General features: G+C 30.5%; 1 protein-coding gene across 1 annotated transcript; it reads left to right on the top strand.

Moving 5' to 3' along the window:
- Nucleotides 1-13,257: 13,257 nt before the first annotated feature.
- Nucleotides 13,258-15,750, top strand: LOC132737858 (uncharacterized). The gene is made up of 5 exons (XM_060725223.1): nucleotides 13,258-14,415; nucleotides 14,624-14,759; nucleotides 14,944-15,088; nucleotides 15,216-15,383; nucleotides 15,621-15,750. The coding sequence occupies exons 1-5, from the start codon at nucleotides 14,236-14,238 to the stop codon at nucleotides 15,742-15,744; spliced, it is 753 nt and encodes a 250-aa protein (XP_060581206.1). The 5' UTR covers nucleotides 13,258-14,235; the 3' UTR covers nucleotides 15,745-15,750.
- The last annotated feature ends 2,366 nt before the right edge of the window (nucleotides 15,751-18,116 follow it).

Below are 18,116 nucleotides of genomic sequence, written 5' to 3' on the forward strand. Positions count from 1 at the left end.
ACCATTGTGCGTTTCATTTGACATTCAACACTTATTTTGTTTGACCACGTGATAATGTTATAACGGTCATTTGCTTCGAGTGTATTTTACTCTAATACTGCAAAAATGTTGGATGGTACTTTTACACGTTTATTTCAGTGCCAAACTTAATCCCATAAACGTAACATAAACATCAAACGTGTCAGTCAGACGAATATCATTGTAGGCGTTTGGTTCATCGATATATGTAAAGACCCTAAAGTAAAAATAGACAGTCTGTAAATCCATTGATTTGAAATAAGATAGAAAAATCGCTCAGTTGTTGTAATATATCATGACATACTTTTAGTTGACATGTACACTATCTTTAATTTACAATCGTGTAGACGTATATTAACCAAATCTGGATATAGTCTAAATCCTTTTAAGCATTAATTATAGCAAAATGACATTAAAATTGCAGACTCGGCGTGATTGAGTCTGCACAAAACACGATATGGTTACAAGAACAAAGCACAATATCATTCAAGTATCAATTCTGCTCATAAGTGTAGGCAAACAAAATAGTTAAAAACCTTCCACATGCCAAGTAGTCATTTCAGTTGAATGCTTACCCTTTCTGTTTTATAACAACTGGTAATAATATTTTTGTTATAAATGTGAGAAACAAGTTCCTATTATAATTTTATTCTTTTCAAACCTAAATTTTAGAAATCTTTCACGACAAAATGCAGTAGTGTTAAATATGAATTTTGTTTGACCAGGAATATAATTCGAAACGATGTTATTATAGATTTGCCAATAAACTGAAACTGATAAAAATAAGACGTGAAAAACATCTTAAGACATTCTCTTTCTTTCGAAAACTAATAAGAAAATAGTTCAGACACATACAAATAAAAAATTCTGATCGACTAGTGATTCGCTAAGTTTATATAATTACAAAATATGACGTAAACACAGATATACAATTCATATTTTGATTATATTGAAAATAATGCCACAATTCTCCCCCAAGTCTCTCACTCTTCTGAAAAATATCTGTAAACAACAAAGTTTTCTTTTTTTATCTGAGTCCTTACGTTCATGTTTTCAAAGCATTTTCAGTGTAGTAACTTATTAAGTACCATATAATTATGGTCGTAATTTCTGAGTGTCTGAGTTAAGATATATCCTGGTTTAACTGATAATTGTCATGAAATGCTACTTTGTCATTGGCTGTTACGTTTAGCAGACATCATTAACGCTATGAATGTTTTTACTAGTATCTTGCCGATAGTATATAATACAATGGTTATATATTTTATGTCGAGGAGTTCAAATTCAAAGCCTCGTTACCGCCGTAAACAGTTACCCTCTAGCTAGATATGCCGGTCTGTCCCTCAGCTGGTGTAAGATGCTTGTAGTATTTATGTTCATATTGCTTTATGTGTTTTCGTCTCAAGACAAGTACTTAATTCCACGATTGAGATGATTTATTGCACTCAAAATTAAATCATTAGTCCACTAACTAATGTAGTATGACAGGTAAGCTTTTATAGACTTTGATTTAACGATAAGTTTTACTTTATTCTTACACAATTTTAATATGAAAATACTTTTAACGCTTCCTTTGATATAGATATTAAAAGTTAAGAATTGTTGCTATCCATTTATATAAAGTCATCTATAAAGTCATCAATTTTTTTTGATGTTTTAATGTACCTTTTGTCAAAGGAAATTCTAATAGGATTTTGATCGCATATTTATGTAGTTACGCAATTAAAACGTCATCAAAACGATTACGTATAATGATGTAGTCATTCATGATTACTTAGCCGTTCGGGTATGGAACTATTTGTGTATCCCTGTAGACAGTTTTAATAACATGTAACTATTATATAATTATGTATTTCTCCCTCAGGAGCGATTTAGCATCAACAACTTAAGCTTTGTAACGTGTGTCCAATAAACAATTATAATTGTACTAATTAAATAGTATATTAAACAGTATAAGGAGATTTCCTGAAAATGTGGTACATTACATAGTCTCGTAATTATATAAATAATGACTCGTATAAATCTTTTATAAAAGCCTCGCTCATGCCAGTCTCTCGTGTCATTTACTCATATTCAAACGCATTTTAATATTGTATACGTCGAGTACACATGTCGTTATGTATAATATAACGTTTCAAAAGCCAGAATTGATCCAGCTTACAAATAAAATCAATTTTAAATTTAACGCACTACAGTAACTAACTGCTGTACTTTCTTCATTTAATTATGTTTCATATTTTCATTTTTACCTTAAAGATATTAAAGATCGAATTTAACTATCCCAGTCTGTAATAATAAAAAAAATGCTTAACCACTTCACAAGGACATCAAACAATAAAGAAACAGGTGACCTAATAAATCTTATGAATTATTATCCGATTTCGGATAGAGCTGTCATTAAGAATAGTAGTATTGATATATCACCGATATACAAAAAATGATTCGACGTAATGGCGATTCTTAAATTTGAATATCGATACAATTTAAAACCCATTTTTCCATGTCTTGTGAAAATATAAATCTACTTTGGTAAAAGAAAAAAAAAATTTTCTCTCATTTTCTCGACAAGTTTGAATACTGATTACTGAATTTATTTTTCAGAGGTCTGTAAGAAATGTAAACAAGAATACATTACTTTCCTATGGCATTTCTGTGTTTGCGATGTACAAAACATACTTGCATACATATTGATAATTATTTATTATACAAGCTATTGAATTCGAAAATACATTTAAAAAATTGGCAATCCGTTCTTGCTTCTACATAAATCACATGTGCTTATCACAGCTGATATCTACACACAAGTATATCTGTACACAAAATGAAATCTTAAACTTTCAGGTTTATAATAATGTGAAACCAAACTAATTAGATTTATGTCAAGCTACTCCTTCCAGAACTTCCGTTTTAAGTGAGATAAGTTATACTTAATTGATTGTTTATTCTATTTAAGGACCTTCCAAACAATATTTTAAGTACATATAGGCTCTGATAAATCTTCGCTGCGGGGAATTCGTAAGGATAGATGCGCATGCGTCATTCAAGTTCTGCTGTCATATAAATTGACTTGAGAAATTTTCAAAGCTTTTTAAAAGCTTTTTGCCAATGTCTATAAATACCTATAGAAATATGAAAATAAGTCGAAAATTTGAATATGCAATGTTGGAACCTTTTAGCCAATGACTGACTGTGTTACTGAGGGTTTTTACCCTTGAAACATATATTAATGCCCCACAAAGCAAACACAAATGTATCACTTGTCAAAAAATAAGGTCCAATTAAAAATACTATTTGTGAAAGTAACGTTGGTGTAAATAATGTCAAAATTATGTTCCTTGTGTTACATAAAATTGAAACATTTACATCATTCTAATCTCTAATAAATGACTGGAGAAAAGCAGGCTTTGTGTTTACGAATGAAAGTAAATCACGTTAAAAATATCCACTAAATTCTGTGTTTTAACTTATGATGTTATTTTCTTTGGGGTTTTTTTCTTAGTGTTGACTTAAATGATATGATATGTAATGTATAAATAACTGTCCATATTATACGCGACTTAAAACTTAGTTAATTAAATATATTTTATCTATATTCATTGTCTTAATAAATGTTAAATAAAAAAATCTGTTTTTGATTCAAGAAACAATATAACTGTTGTAAAAGTCACTTCCATTACATTTAAAAAAAGACTTCTTATTTAGAAAACTTTAATACGCTAACGATTCATATTACACAATGCCAAAGAAAACAAAAAAATATATCAACTGCTTTACTGACATTTGCAAGAATAAAGTATTGTTCATTCTTTTATATATTTCTTTTTTGCAATAATATTATTTCTTCGACAGATCCTCTGTGTATACAAAATGTCAGCTAAAGATGAATAACAATGATTCATGTGATAACTGGTACATTGTCTCACTTTCTGAAATATAAAATTATAAAACGATGATGTTTCAAATTTAATAAAATCGGCGACAAAGCATTTTTGCCTAAAACGAAATTCGATAATTGACAATAATGTTATGTTAACATAATTATTTAACGTTAACTTTGTAAAATTTAGTAAAAAAAGGTTATTACATTAAATATTATATATTTTTAGCTATAAAAATGACAAATCCGGATATTATTCGTAAATCTTGTTTTAAATTACTATGTCTATTATAAGACGACAACGTCACACCACATCGGTTAAATTCTAATGACAACTACTGCTACAAACATGCTACAAATAAATACGATGTTTTCAAAGGTGGCCATATATATATGCAGCAAGATAATACAACTGGTCTAACCATTAATGAAATTTGTCTTGTAATTTTTGTTATTTGCGGATGACATGGTAATATGTGGCGATTCTGTAGAAGAATTACAATCGAGACTGAATTCTTTACGCGAATATTGTGAAAAATGGGGGTTAGAGGTAAACACTGCAAAAACCAAAGTTGTTGTTTTTAGGAAACGAGGGCCAGTTTAAAGAAATGAACATTTCATTTATAATGATGAACAGTTAGAAATTGTTGATGATTTCAATTATTTGGGAGTAACGTTGAATTACACTGGTACTTTCGCTTTAAATATAAAATGTCTAAAAGGCAAAGCACTTAGGGCGATGCACACATTGTTAAATAATATCGAAAGATATAACATTCGTCCGGATATTTCATTGCAACTTTTTGATGCATTTGTAGGATCGATATTAAATTATGGTTGTCCTATTTGGGGGTTTACTAAGTCTTGTGAAATAGAACGTATTCATCTACAGTTTTGCAAAACAATCCTTGGTGTAAAACAATCGACAAGTAACGCAGCTATATATGCAGAATTGGGTCGCTATCCTTTATATGTATTTCGTTTTGTACATATTATTAAATACTGGGTCAAGATTATCAATACGGATAATATGCTATTAAAATCAGTTTATGCATATTCATTGGCGCAGTATTATAATGGTAGAAAGAATTGGGTTTTCCATGTTAAAAAACTGCTTGATGATTATGGTTTTAGCTCTGTTTTTGTAAATCATGAAAACATAAATTTCAAATTATTTGTAAATTTGTTCAAGAAAACAGTAACGGATTGTGCCTTACAGAAACTATTTGGAGATATTGAGAAAAATGAAATACTGAAATCCTTGTACATACATTTAAAACCGAGCTTTGGTATATCGGATTACTTGAATGATTAAAATAAATTCGTTTAAAATACGTAATAGCATAACTAGATTGCGCGTGTCGTCGCATAATTTATTTATAGAATCTCTTAGACATGGGCGTAATCGAAAACCAAGAAATGAAAGATTATGTTATTTCTGCGGTAATGACATAGAAGATGAATTTCATTTTATAATCACATGCAAAAAATATTCTGACCTGAGAAACAAATTCATACCAAAATATTATGTGAAAAATCCGAGCATGTACAAATTTATTGATTTATTAAGTTCTAAAAAGAAAAAAGTCTTGTTAAATTTGGGAAATTTTATAGCACAAGCATTTAAACGCAGGGAATTAAATCAACCGAATCTTCAGACATAATTATAAAATGTTATCTTGTTAGTAATATTACTTTATTTCTTTTCATTCTCTATGTTTTGTTAATGCAGTCCAAAGATGTAGTTTTATCATTGTATGACACTTTGCTACTAAATAATGTTAACTTTGATGATTACGTGATGTTTAATTATATTTAAATGTATGTATTTTGTGACCATGTGCATTTTGTACACGTCTTATATGAATAAACTATCTATCTATATTTTTTTAAATATTTATTAGCAAAAACAGCATGTCCAGTTTTACCTAGTAAATTTTATAGTTTAATGTCAAGTAAATAGCAATCAACTTTTCTGACTGTACCGAAATTTGTAAATGGAGCATTTTTCAAAAAAGAAACGTTATTTATGTGTAACTTTCTCCACATCAGCTTCGTATTGATGTAACAGTTATGTAACAATTATATGTCATTTGATGTATGTATGATTTGTATAGACTGTATTTGTCACTTTTTGCCAAAGGCATTTTGTATGTTGATTATTGCAAATAAAATATTGAAATACTGTTATTGTCTCTTATAAAATGTAGAATAAAATGATTTTGGGTACACATGGAGAAGATGTATTACATTTTGAACACTACACATTATAGCTAGACACAGAATTGAATTCAGTCATTTAAATAACTGGCAGATTATATCTTAAGAAATACCAAATTTACTTATATATGTAATACTGTAATGCTATAATGATAGTATGCTCAAGATATGGTTTAAACATATTTATTTCAGCTCGATTGCGAAACAAGTTCTTGCAACTTCTATTAATTACTTTTAAGTCCGCTTCGTGGGACCAACCAGTACTGGTGTCATATGGAGAAACATGGTCGTGACCCGAGTAGGGCTCGAACCCGTGATCTCCTGGTTGAGAGACAATCACCTTAACCACTAGGCCACCGCTCCCCTTATTCAAGATGATTCTATATATGTTGTGAACGATGTAACATTCATTTGCGATATATATGATTATTCTCTTGTTCAAGCACTATTTTTCTAACTTTCCCTATGGTGATTACTGATTAGTGGACGTGCAAGAAGAGATAAAGAGATGAGAAGTAGAAAGCCCCACTTACTTTGAGTATAAATATAATATATACTAAGTTAAAAATGAATAACTCTCAGTTACCTCTATTATAATAGTGGTCATAATCACATAAAATAAAAAAAGTTACTAGCATTAAATATATTGAATTTCTATCTTATACTTGGTCATTGGCATGTTAAAAAAGCCTTTAAACTGTAAGCTTTAGATCTGTTGAGAAAATCCATTGACCTTTAAATTTGTTTGAGAACGAACTGTTGAGGTTAACCTCAGTTTCTGTTGAAATAAAGTAAAAAGTACAAAGTGTGAGAAGTCATTTTATGTGGACAATTTTGTTTCTAAAATAAAAATATCACCATTTTGGTGTTGAACTGTTAAAGTCTGCTTACGCCGGGGCTAGGGGCTTGGACGGTAACTTGCATTTCCCAGTCCATGAACAGGCTCTGGTATGTTACCGAACTTATGTTAATGACATATATGATGCCTTGTATAACCTTGTGTTTACGGACCTGGCCCTGTTGCCTATGTAAAAAGTTCATCGAACTCATGAAAATCATTATTATTATCATTCTTATGATGTTTTACAGTTCTCTATTTACTGTGTACTACTAATGGATCAAATTACTTGAACAACATGTTTAAAAAATCAGCAATGACGTACACATTAACAAATAATGAGATCTGTATTGTTAGAGTCTATAACATTTGCAAATAAATTCACTTTTCGATAGATCGTAAGTATATATTTTTGACATGTTTATTGTTAATATTTTCCCAACACAGCATGGCCACCTTTATCTAAATTTTATAGTTTAATATCAAGCGGGAAAACTTTACTGAATGTATCGGAATTAAAACAATATGTAATTTCAACGTTCTAAGTAAACTTAATGTCTGATAACACAATTGGTGTACGATATTAATAAAAGTCGTTTACACTGCCTTGTTATATTCTTGATTTATTCAAATCGTAATTACTGTTCTTCACACTTCCTTCTCTGTTTATGCTTTTGCTTGACTGACATAGTTCTTATAAAGATGTTTTAATTTTACGTCTTACAATGTCGGAGATGTTAATTATCACAAATACACAACTGTGTCGCTTATTAGGTAGAAGATCATTGAACTCATAAAAATCATAATGGTCTTTCTTAAGATGTGTTTACTAGTTATGGATCAAATTACTGGAATAACATGTTTAAATAATCGGCAATGACGTACACATTAACAAACAATGAGATCCGTATTGAAAGCGTCAATGACATTTGCAAGAAATTTGCAAATAAATTCACTTTTCGATAGGTCTTAAATATATATTTATGGCTTGTTATGATCTTTTCAGGTTCTAAATAAAAGATGTTTTTATTGACTGTTTTTACTTAGTTTTTTGTTACTCAAGTATTTACCTTTGTGGTTGACGGCTCCAGTTAGTGGGATCATTGAACTATTGAAACATCTTAAGATAACAACAACCCTGAAAACAGAATAATCCTTGTAGAACTTATCCTAAAATAAAACACAATGATGGTACGTTTGATATATCTGTTTTATAAGCTCACGTGATAGCACTAATGTTTTCTAAATGTTTGAATTGGATACAATGAATATAAGCCTTAAAAACATATAACATTTTTGTCTTCTAATGTGTCGGGATTTATTTTTAATCTTGGAAAAAGTTGCTTTCGTGTTTTAGAACTCGTTACTGTAGGGCATTTTTCCCTTACGTAATAGAAGGTACACGTATCATATTAGGCCATTAACAGTGTATTGTATTTTTGATTGAAGTTTGAAAAATAGAATTTGACGATGCTTAAGATACATAAAAATCTTTATGAAAGACACAAACAGTTTGTTTTGTCTATACATACTTTGTAATATTGTATAACATTCTAGTACAAGACCCAAATATAACAACAGGAAAAAGGTGAGTCAATAACCACTGAGGGCGTATGTCATGCAGTTAAGCATTAACAAATCTGATATAGATTTCGAAAAAGTCTTTTTCAATGTACGTTAACTAGAACTTGTCATACATATGTCTTTGCCCTATACACTTGACAGCAACTAATGATAGTAATTCATATTACCTTGACACGAAACTGATAGTTATAAAATACATCTGTTGGCCCTTGTAATTATCTCGTGTTATATAAAAAAAGTTTTGCTAATAAAGAAGATACCTAAAGAGTGTATAAAGATAATTAAACACAATTCTAAATGTTTTAATAGTAACTTTAAGCTTTTATTCATATCATTTAATCACGAACTACGAATAAGCAGCACGCAATTGTTGATAATACCATAATGCAAATGTTTAAGATTTAAGGAAAATATTGAAGCATCTTATAAAAGTCAGGTGTAAGGGGAATTTATTCAGAGAAATGAACTCAAGAATAGAATGAATAAACACCAATCATTAAATGTTTCAAAATAAAATTTTTCCCGTGACAAATTACATTACGTTCAAGTTCAAGTACGGGACAGCGTTTACCAGTAGTCACTAGCCGTTAACCGCCGCCCGTTGTGAAGAAAGCTCTGAAGAAGGATAGAACAATCGCGAACAATGAACACGATAGTAATAAGGTCGGTTCGATGGAGTCTTTACACTTTGTTTTGTTTGTTTGTTTCTTTTTACGCCTTTTCCCAACAGTATTTCAGTCATATAAGCGGGTAGTTTCCTAACCATCGTTCCTGGAGAGTTACACCAGTACTAGACTACCTTCCTCCGTGCTAAACTACCAAAGCGTCTCCCGGGGATCGAACCCACGCCAGAGAGGTAAATGGATTAGAAGTCATCGACTCTAACCCCTCGACCACGAAGGCATTTAACAGATATGATAGAGTGTATAAATGTTGCTATGTCTTTTCATAACCTTCATTTTATCAAATTGAATGACTGTACAAATTTATAGATAGATTAACGACAAATAAGAATAATACAAAATAGCAAGACAAAAATATGAATAAATGTAAAAGTGTGTAAGGCTTTAATAAGTAAAATATGGTAAACAATTCAAACCTTATCTAATCATTGTGTTTTTACTTTATAGTTAAACGGGTTCTATTGAAATGTTTCATTGCGTTATTTTAAGTGGACTTTAGCGATTTTATACGCATGAGCCATTGGTTTTTACTAATATTTTATCACAAAATAGCATGCGTTGTATTCAGTAATAAGCACATTAATATGATGTATATCTCGAAATAAAATAACAGCGAAATAACAAACAAACAAACAAACAAACAAACAGACAAACAAACGAACACGCAATAAGTTTGCTCATACAGATCGATCGATACTCTGTTCACTTAAATTGAAAGTCGCCATGCAAGTTTATATATGTATGTGTAGTAACAGATAAAATGATACCAATAACATAATTATTATTTTGAATCAAAAACAAATGTTATATTTGCATTAATCGGTTTGTCTTAATAACTTTATAATATGTATTTCAACCAAGATAACGTGAAATGTCACTTAGAAACAGTGCATTTGATCCTAATATTCTAATGTTATTGATATTTGCCAACCCTTACAATGACACCACTTCCATATTGCCTTGAAGCTACAAATTGCTTTGGCACGCAATCATTTTGTTGGGATAAAATTAATATTTTCTTGTTTATTGCTAGACGTCTGGCTTAATTAGGTATTTTATTATTTATTGATATAATCAATATGTTATTATTTTTGTCTTAGGTTTGTATAACATATTATGAGAATTGCCAGGAACTCTATAAAATATATCTTGTAACCTAACTGATCTTACTTCGGCTTCAAATATTTTGACCTGTTTTAAAGTTCAGGCTCTATATAGGTGTCAAGTGTTTTGTCAATACCTACAGTAGACAGAGTGTCGGTAATTAACATTTTTATTGATAGATTTGATGCATACATAGAGTACATGGAATACAAGGAGATAAAGTTTTATGTAAAGTAACATATTTTTTAAGGATAATTTTTCAGTTGATTATTAATCATTTTTAAAGCATAAAATATGTGACAAAACTATAGTTTCTGATAATAGCGTTGGACCACAGTCAATCAGATTGTCATGGAAAAGATGGACGTTGATGAATACAATGAACATTTAAATATACTCCAGATTTTTTTTTTCTTTAATATATTATTTAATTTATTTTTCTATCTATGTTTTTTTAATTTGTATTTATTGTTTTACTTATTTTTAAGAGGGATTGGGGAGGGGCTGAAAGCTTTGACAATTTTCTGTCGCTAATATCTACAATAATGTAACAATGTAACAATAAAACCAACCTTGAATAATGTGGACCCCGACATACACTTTTTCAAATTGCCATGATACAGCTTTTTTATTTTTAAACAGCCGTGTAATGAAATTCTCTGGTCTACAATTTTTGCTATTCGAAGTACAGATAGGGATTTCCTTTCATTATTGTCATTCATGAAAGTAAAGTTGAGTATATATATTATATTTTTTCAATATGCTTGTGGATATGTTTCGCGAAGTAGCTGTCAAGTACATGCGTTTCTATATGACATAATGTGACCTTAATTTAGATTTAAGGGAATTCACTGATGCTATGTGGCATGACGGGACTGGAAATATTTTTCCGATGTTAATGCTTCATTTAATATAGGTGTAGACCAAAAACCTTACTTTTGTAAAATTTAAGATCATTTGCTCACTCCATGTTTTTCAAGAATAAAAATTCTAATTGTGAAGAAAAATGAACAGCATTTCACTCAAATCGGTCAAAAAATAACAACACGATAATAAACGATTTTCATTTATTTTCTAAGTATACTGTATTAAGTTTCTTAATTATCTTTGCTTATTGTTCTGTTTTAAGTGCCCCAGCTTAAATATGTAAGAAATTCAAAATGTATGCTTTAAGGCTTTTTGACCTTCGTTGAGTTTTATAAAAATAGTTTACGCTGTTATTATAATAGCCATATAGTATACTAAACCAAGTCAAGCTTAATATTGATTGAATCGTAATGTGTTACTGTACAGTGACAGTTGCACAGCTAAATCATTTATCATTCTTTTCTACCAAAGTCTCAGCGTTTTGTAAGATATCAACCCCAAATGGCAGCTTTGGTTTTGCAATATCTCAAATTTTGAAATATGAAATATTGCTGTAAGAACTTAAATAAAACGTTGTGAGAAATCTTGTAAACAGGGAACGGAATGTCTCAAAAAAATCTTTGAACGTGGCAATATTTACTTAAAATATCACGATACATCTCAAAACGACTCTTGTAGTATCAAAAGATATGTTACGAATGGATAGGGTATTTTGTACTTGCCTTTTAAAGTTGTTTGAAACTGATCCGGGAATTTAAAGTAACTAGGAACACTTGTGAATTTCTAAAGGTTCCTACTCGGAACATTTTCTTCGTCAAGTATAGAAACCACTTACTAAAGAATTTGTGAAAGAGCCACCTTCCGTATATGGGCTTTCTACACTTTTTGAAATAATTTAGTAATATTAAGTATAAATCAGAAAACAGACATGGTAATTCAGTATACTTATAATACATGTTCAAAACATTGTATATTGGCTCTATTTCATTTATCAGTATTATATTTACACTATTTTATGTGTGTAGTGTTGATATGTAAAAAAAACGAGAAAATGAATGCTATTTTACATTTTACTGGTAAATATCATGCATGATTTGATTAAACAATTCTGTGCAATCATAAGGCGAATTGGTTAAAAAAGATATAGCAACATTCGTAGCATTGCGTCAACTAAGAAATCAATGTCACGATGTTTATAATTGTACATTGCAAGAATAATGTGATACCTAAATCGTCCTGGTTATAAATAATGTGTCCCGACAATGTTTGTACGATTCCTTTGCTTTCATATAATTGCATATTTTTCTCATATAAGAAAATAATTAACGGTATAAAAAAAGGTATTGTTTTTGTGTTATGCTATACTCTGACACCATAAATAAATCAAATACCGAATAACGCAAGACACAATGATTACATTATAATGCTTCGGATAGAAGGCGGACAGTAACCGACTATAAAGGAAAAAGACATTCGGCAGTACTGATGCTTTTGTTATCTACCGTATAAGTGTTTTTTTCTGCGGGCTCCAAATTCTGCGTTTTTTTCCAAATTTTGGCATTTTTTTTATTTACTGATATTGTAGTATATTTACGGAGTATTGAGTATTTTATCATTTTTTCTAGTGGGAACTCTGAATTCAAACAAAACAGAATTAATGTGTATCTTATAGACTAGTCAAAATATTTTAACCTACGGGATTTTTAGATAATTTTTGACATGGTCAAAATCCCAAAGGTTAAAAACATGAAAGGTCTATTATAGGGTGGAAAACGCTTTTACACAAATATACAAATTCCTTGGTAATAATACGTTAATAAACATAAAATATATCATTTAACATTATTTAGCGAAAAAACAATCAAGAAAAGGCACCGCAATTCGTCAAAACTCAATATTTACTCTTTTTGTTTTGAAAGTTTACCTTTCCCTACCTCCCCGAGGATGAGTTGCACTACTGTACCGTAAGGTGTACTTCGAAAATTTAGTGGCTTTACCGTTATGCGGTAACATGCTACTAAATTTTGAGAAATTTATTTTAGTGTTTTTTTTTTTAAAAGAAAATAATTGAAGACACAGTAAACAAACTTTATTGCAATATCATACAGTATTTAGGGAAAAAACTTGAAAAATCAGTGAACAAAGTTTATAACAAAGTTTATAGCAATTAAACCAGAGACATAGATAAACATAGTATTCAAAAGTATGGATAATGTTGTTTAACCGAATGCTTCATAAATGTGACTTTGAACATACAGGTTATAGGTTACATATTACTTATAAAGAGAAATTTACATAGATGTATGTTTTATAATTGAAAATGGCCTACAACATTAGTGAAAAAAACTGAGCTTTAGATAAATATTTTCTGTTTTATAAAATTTGACGAATATACAGTATAGACTTAAAACGGCACAAAGTTTTCATCAAATAGTGTGAATATAAAAACAATTTAATGTTATAAATTTTGACCTGCGCCGCATAGACGTTACTATGGTTACAAAAAGAGAATTTTGAAGTTATGTTCAGTTATAATGAAAGATCTAAATAACAAATTTATAAGATAAAATGTTTAGCTTCACAATGGTAAAAGTTGAATTGCAATAATTGTATAATTATAAAAATTGTGAAGAAATATCGGGTAATTCTGGATCATGCCCCGTATTCAAAGGACTGAGCCCTGTTTAAGAAGAGACTCTACGAGCTCGATCAAGCTTACATGACAATAGCTTCATCTTTGTCATAAACTTGTCCCTATTTATCTTTTCTAAAATGTTCAATTTTTGGAACGATTTGAACTTTCGTTCTTTGCATAATGAAATAAAATACGTCGCTAGCCTTATATATTTCTCCCAAAAACTGATTTAACCTAGCTGTGTCTGCTGAAGCTTCCACGCGGAGTGATGCCCTTTGATGTGCCGCTTATCTTTCATCGGTAACCTAGAGATACTTGTTACGCAATCATTTCATTTGCACATAATTTAGAAGCGTTAACAGGTTCCGACAGTGTGACACTTGTTATTTAATCGTTATAATTACAAAGAATGGATATTGATGAGCATTTCAAGTCTTTAAAAGCAATATATCCTTTTAATTTTGATTTAAAAGATGAACAAAAGCGCGTTATTCAAGCCGTTATGGATAAAAAGGATGCATCAGTTCTGCTGCCTACTGGATATGGAAAAAGCATGTGTTATGTTGTTCCGCCTCTTCTTTTTGATCAGGTACAATTATTCAATATGTAATGTAAATGCAATTGTGTCTTATTCCAATGATAATTATAAGTGTTTGGAACACTTAAATCATCATATTCTTATACACCATTACAAAACGTGATAACACCAAGTTTCTTTTAATTTTATTGCATATTAGTAAAAAAAAAATTTCAATACGTAATCATATAACTTATTACGCAAGTCATATCTGTTGCAGAGAGATCCTTCGATTCAACACACTGCAATGGTCGTTTCACCACTTGTCAGCCTTATGCAAGACCAACAACAGCATCTTTCTAATATTGGAATTTCGTCGACGATTTTGTCGCCTTCAGACGTAGGGGCAATGCTAGGTAAGAATCGGTATAAAATAATAAATAAGCATTGTAATTTATTTGAATCACGGAAACCGCAAGAACACCCTTGTTAAATATTAAATGCATCCGTGTTTTAAAATCATTGAGACGCTCACTTATGACAATACATTAGTTATTATTATTATTATTATTTATTTATTTTTTGCAATTCTTTTATTAGACGTCGAGAAGAAACCCGTATCGATCGTATTCTGCACACCAGAAGCACTACAGACATCCGCAGTTCGAAAACTTCTCATGTCGAAGACGTTTAACAAACGACTTTCTTTGCTTGCTTGTGACGAGGCACACTGTATCTCTGAATGGTAAGAATGATTATGTATATTTATATGAGAGTCGCAAAAATTTTGTAGTACGTATATAACTACTCATTACCGTTTATAAATGTTCGTAATTTTAAAAATGCTCATTTTCACAGTCTTTTATATTTAGGGGCGAAAGCTTTAGGCCAGAATATCGACAGATAGCAATAGTAAGGAGCCTGGTGGACGCTCCTCTTCTAGCCCTAACGGCAACTGCTACAGAGCAGGTTCAGAAGGATATCTGCCAGTACTTGATGATAGACGACACTGCTATCTGCGTTGCTAAACTGCCAGATAGGTAAATACATTAAAAATTAACACCGTCCTACAAGCAAATAAAAAAGAACATATTCTAGATCTCGTCCATTTATACTTGAAAACGAGACAATATCTTTAAAATTGGTCGATGTGACACTAAAAAGATAACCAAAACGCAATGATTTGTAGCTAAACGTCATTGTTTAAAATGATTTGCAAAAGAATATATATCAATACGCATCCTGATTGATACTAATTGATATGAATTGTATTCCAGACCCAACATATTCCTTGCAATACAAACCTCGTCAACTCCAGACTGTGAGTTGGAACTGAAATGGTTAAAAGAAGCAGCTGTTTCCAGAGAAAGCATGAAGAAGGTGATAGTGTTTTGCAGGTAAGCTTCATTTTTGTGTATATATTGGTAATTAATATAAGAATAATAGCTACTGGTCATTTATATTTCATAGATGCCATCATCACAATCTTCTTTGTTTTGCAATAGTTCGCTACACAGATAATTAATATAAATATAAAGTTCTAAGCATTATTAACCATCTTTATATCTTCATATATACATCGGGCATTTGATAACTCTATATAACTTTGACAGGTTTCAAATACAAGAACATAATTTTCAAACCATTACCTTGTAAATGACAATGATAATAATCCGAAAGTCTTTTAATTTTATCCTGAATTGTACTTGTAATCTTACCAACGTCAGTTCAAAATCAGTTAATTTTATAGCTATGCCCCTCTGCAATCATCACATTATCATTATTATCATCATCATATCCTCCATCCCACTCATTCTTCATTTATATGCATATATTAATATTTTTTGTAGATCATACTCAGCTGTTATACGACATTTGGTCATGGCTCACCGATAATCTCGACAGTGATTATGAATGTAGGATTGTAGAAATGTACCATTCAAGTACAGATGAAAGAAAAAAAAGGAAGAGATTCTGAATGAATTTAAGAAGAGTGACAGTCAGCTCAGAATACTTGTATGTACTGTCGCCTTTGGCATGGGTGTAGGCATCAATGATGTCGAGATTATCATACATTGGGGAGCACCAAAAAAAAATACGCTGATGTACTGCCAGGAAAGTTGGTCGGGCTGGGCGTGATGGAAGACCGTCATTGGCAATTATGTATCCATTCCCTAGATCTTTAATGAAGACTATAACTTCCGAAAAAATGAAAAGTGTTGTCAGATCTGAAAGTTGTGTGCGACAAAGTGTGTTAGACACGTTGAGAACGGCAGCAATGACAGAATCTCTTACTACAAGAGTTGTTTGTCCTGATTTAACATGTGAAATTTGCATATGCTTATCATGCTCGTGCTGCTCTTAATTGTAAAAAAACTCTGTAGTTGTATTGGTACTCAGATATTGTCAAAGACTTTTTGAAAAAGAAAATTAAAGATACATCTTTGCTGACATGAATGTCTTATATGTTAATGTCACAAATAAAAAAGGTTGGTCTACGATATTCTTATTCGTTTTGTTTCTTTAGTGTAAATCTACAGCTGTCTAAATAATCAATGACTTATGTTTTTCAAATATGTTAGTAAATTTTGGAAGTGGTACTGCTAAACAATGACAACAAAGTTGTTTTTAGTGAAAACAACTCTTTTTCGGTTAAAATACTTATACAATCAATTTTTAAAGTTTAAAACAGGTAAATTTAATAATTTATTATTTATACGTAATAATTAAATACCCGTAATATGGCCAAAAATGTAGATAAAATATTGATCCGTACTAATGAAAAGAAAATGGAAAAAAAGAAAATCTCTTCTATTTATAAATACATTCGTCCGGCTTAAAATCAATAAATAGAAAAAAAGACACGAAATCATAGGCCTACAAACTATGAAGAGCAGAAAAAAATAAGGGTTTCACGTAAAATAAATATAACCCAACTGACTGAACTACAACTGCAATATTGAATATATTTATCGTAAATTTTGATAACTATGTCAATTAAGGGCATAAGATATATAGCAGTTAAAAATCACTATAAAATTATCGTCGTAAAAAACCCGCGTACATGATTCCGCATTGTGCACTTTACTGCTATGACGTCACGCATTCAATGGCGAATAGGGAAATTGTATCGATGTGTTACAAGGTGTAGTTTAAATAGGATTATTGTCTTATGAACCTATGTCATATAATAAAGTGTGTAGAAATTACTTCTTAAGGAATATATCTTCAAAGGTAACTAATTCTTTCATTCCAATTTTGTTGTTTTATTGGTTTTTTAAGAATTTTTCTTCCGACTCAATTTTGAGTCGGAACGTCCACCACTAAATTGGTCTTTATTGTGTTCAACGCGCAGGGCGTAGCTCTGATCGCGTTGATATTTCGACTACTTATAGACCTATTCGCGCAACCTGTTAACGGCTTGACAATACTCATTTTCACCCCAAATGTAAAATGCTATTAATGTTATAATAATTCCAAAATACGCAAGGAGTTATGAAAGAGTTATGTGTACAAGGAAGGGTATATGTTGTCTATTCATTGGCAGATGACGAAATACATAAAAAAACCTTTAAAGTTATTTTATGCATTTAACTTTGTCTAGGAAAGAAAATTTTTATTGTTTGTGTATTTCTATGTTGACTCTTATCACTGCGATTATATTTTTCTGTATTGTTTCATATGGTTTTATATTGTTGTATAGAGTAATAAAACCTTGCATAATAGTCCCAAAAGTGAAGCGATGCAGACAGATGTAAACTATTGATACTTTT

The sequence above is a fragment of the Ruditapes philippinarum genome, unplaced genomic scaffold (assembly GCF_026571515.1).
Source record: "Ruditapes philippinarum isolate M1 unplaced genomic scaffold, ASM2657151v2 ctg3011_1_1_1_1, whole genome shotgun sequence".
Classification (NCBI taxonomy): domain Eukaryota; kingdom Metazoa; phylum Mollusca; class Bivalvia; order Venerida; family Veneridae; genus Ruditapes; species Ruditapes philippinarum.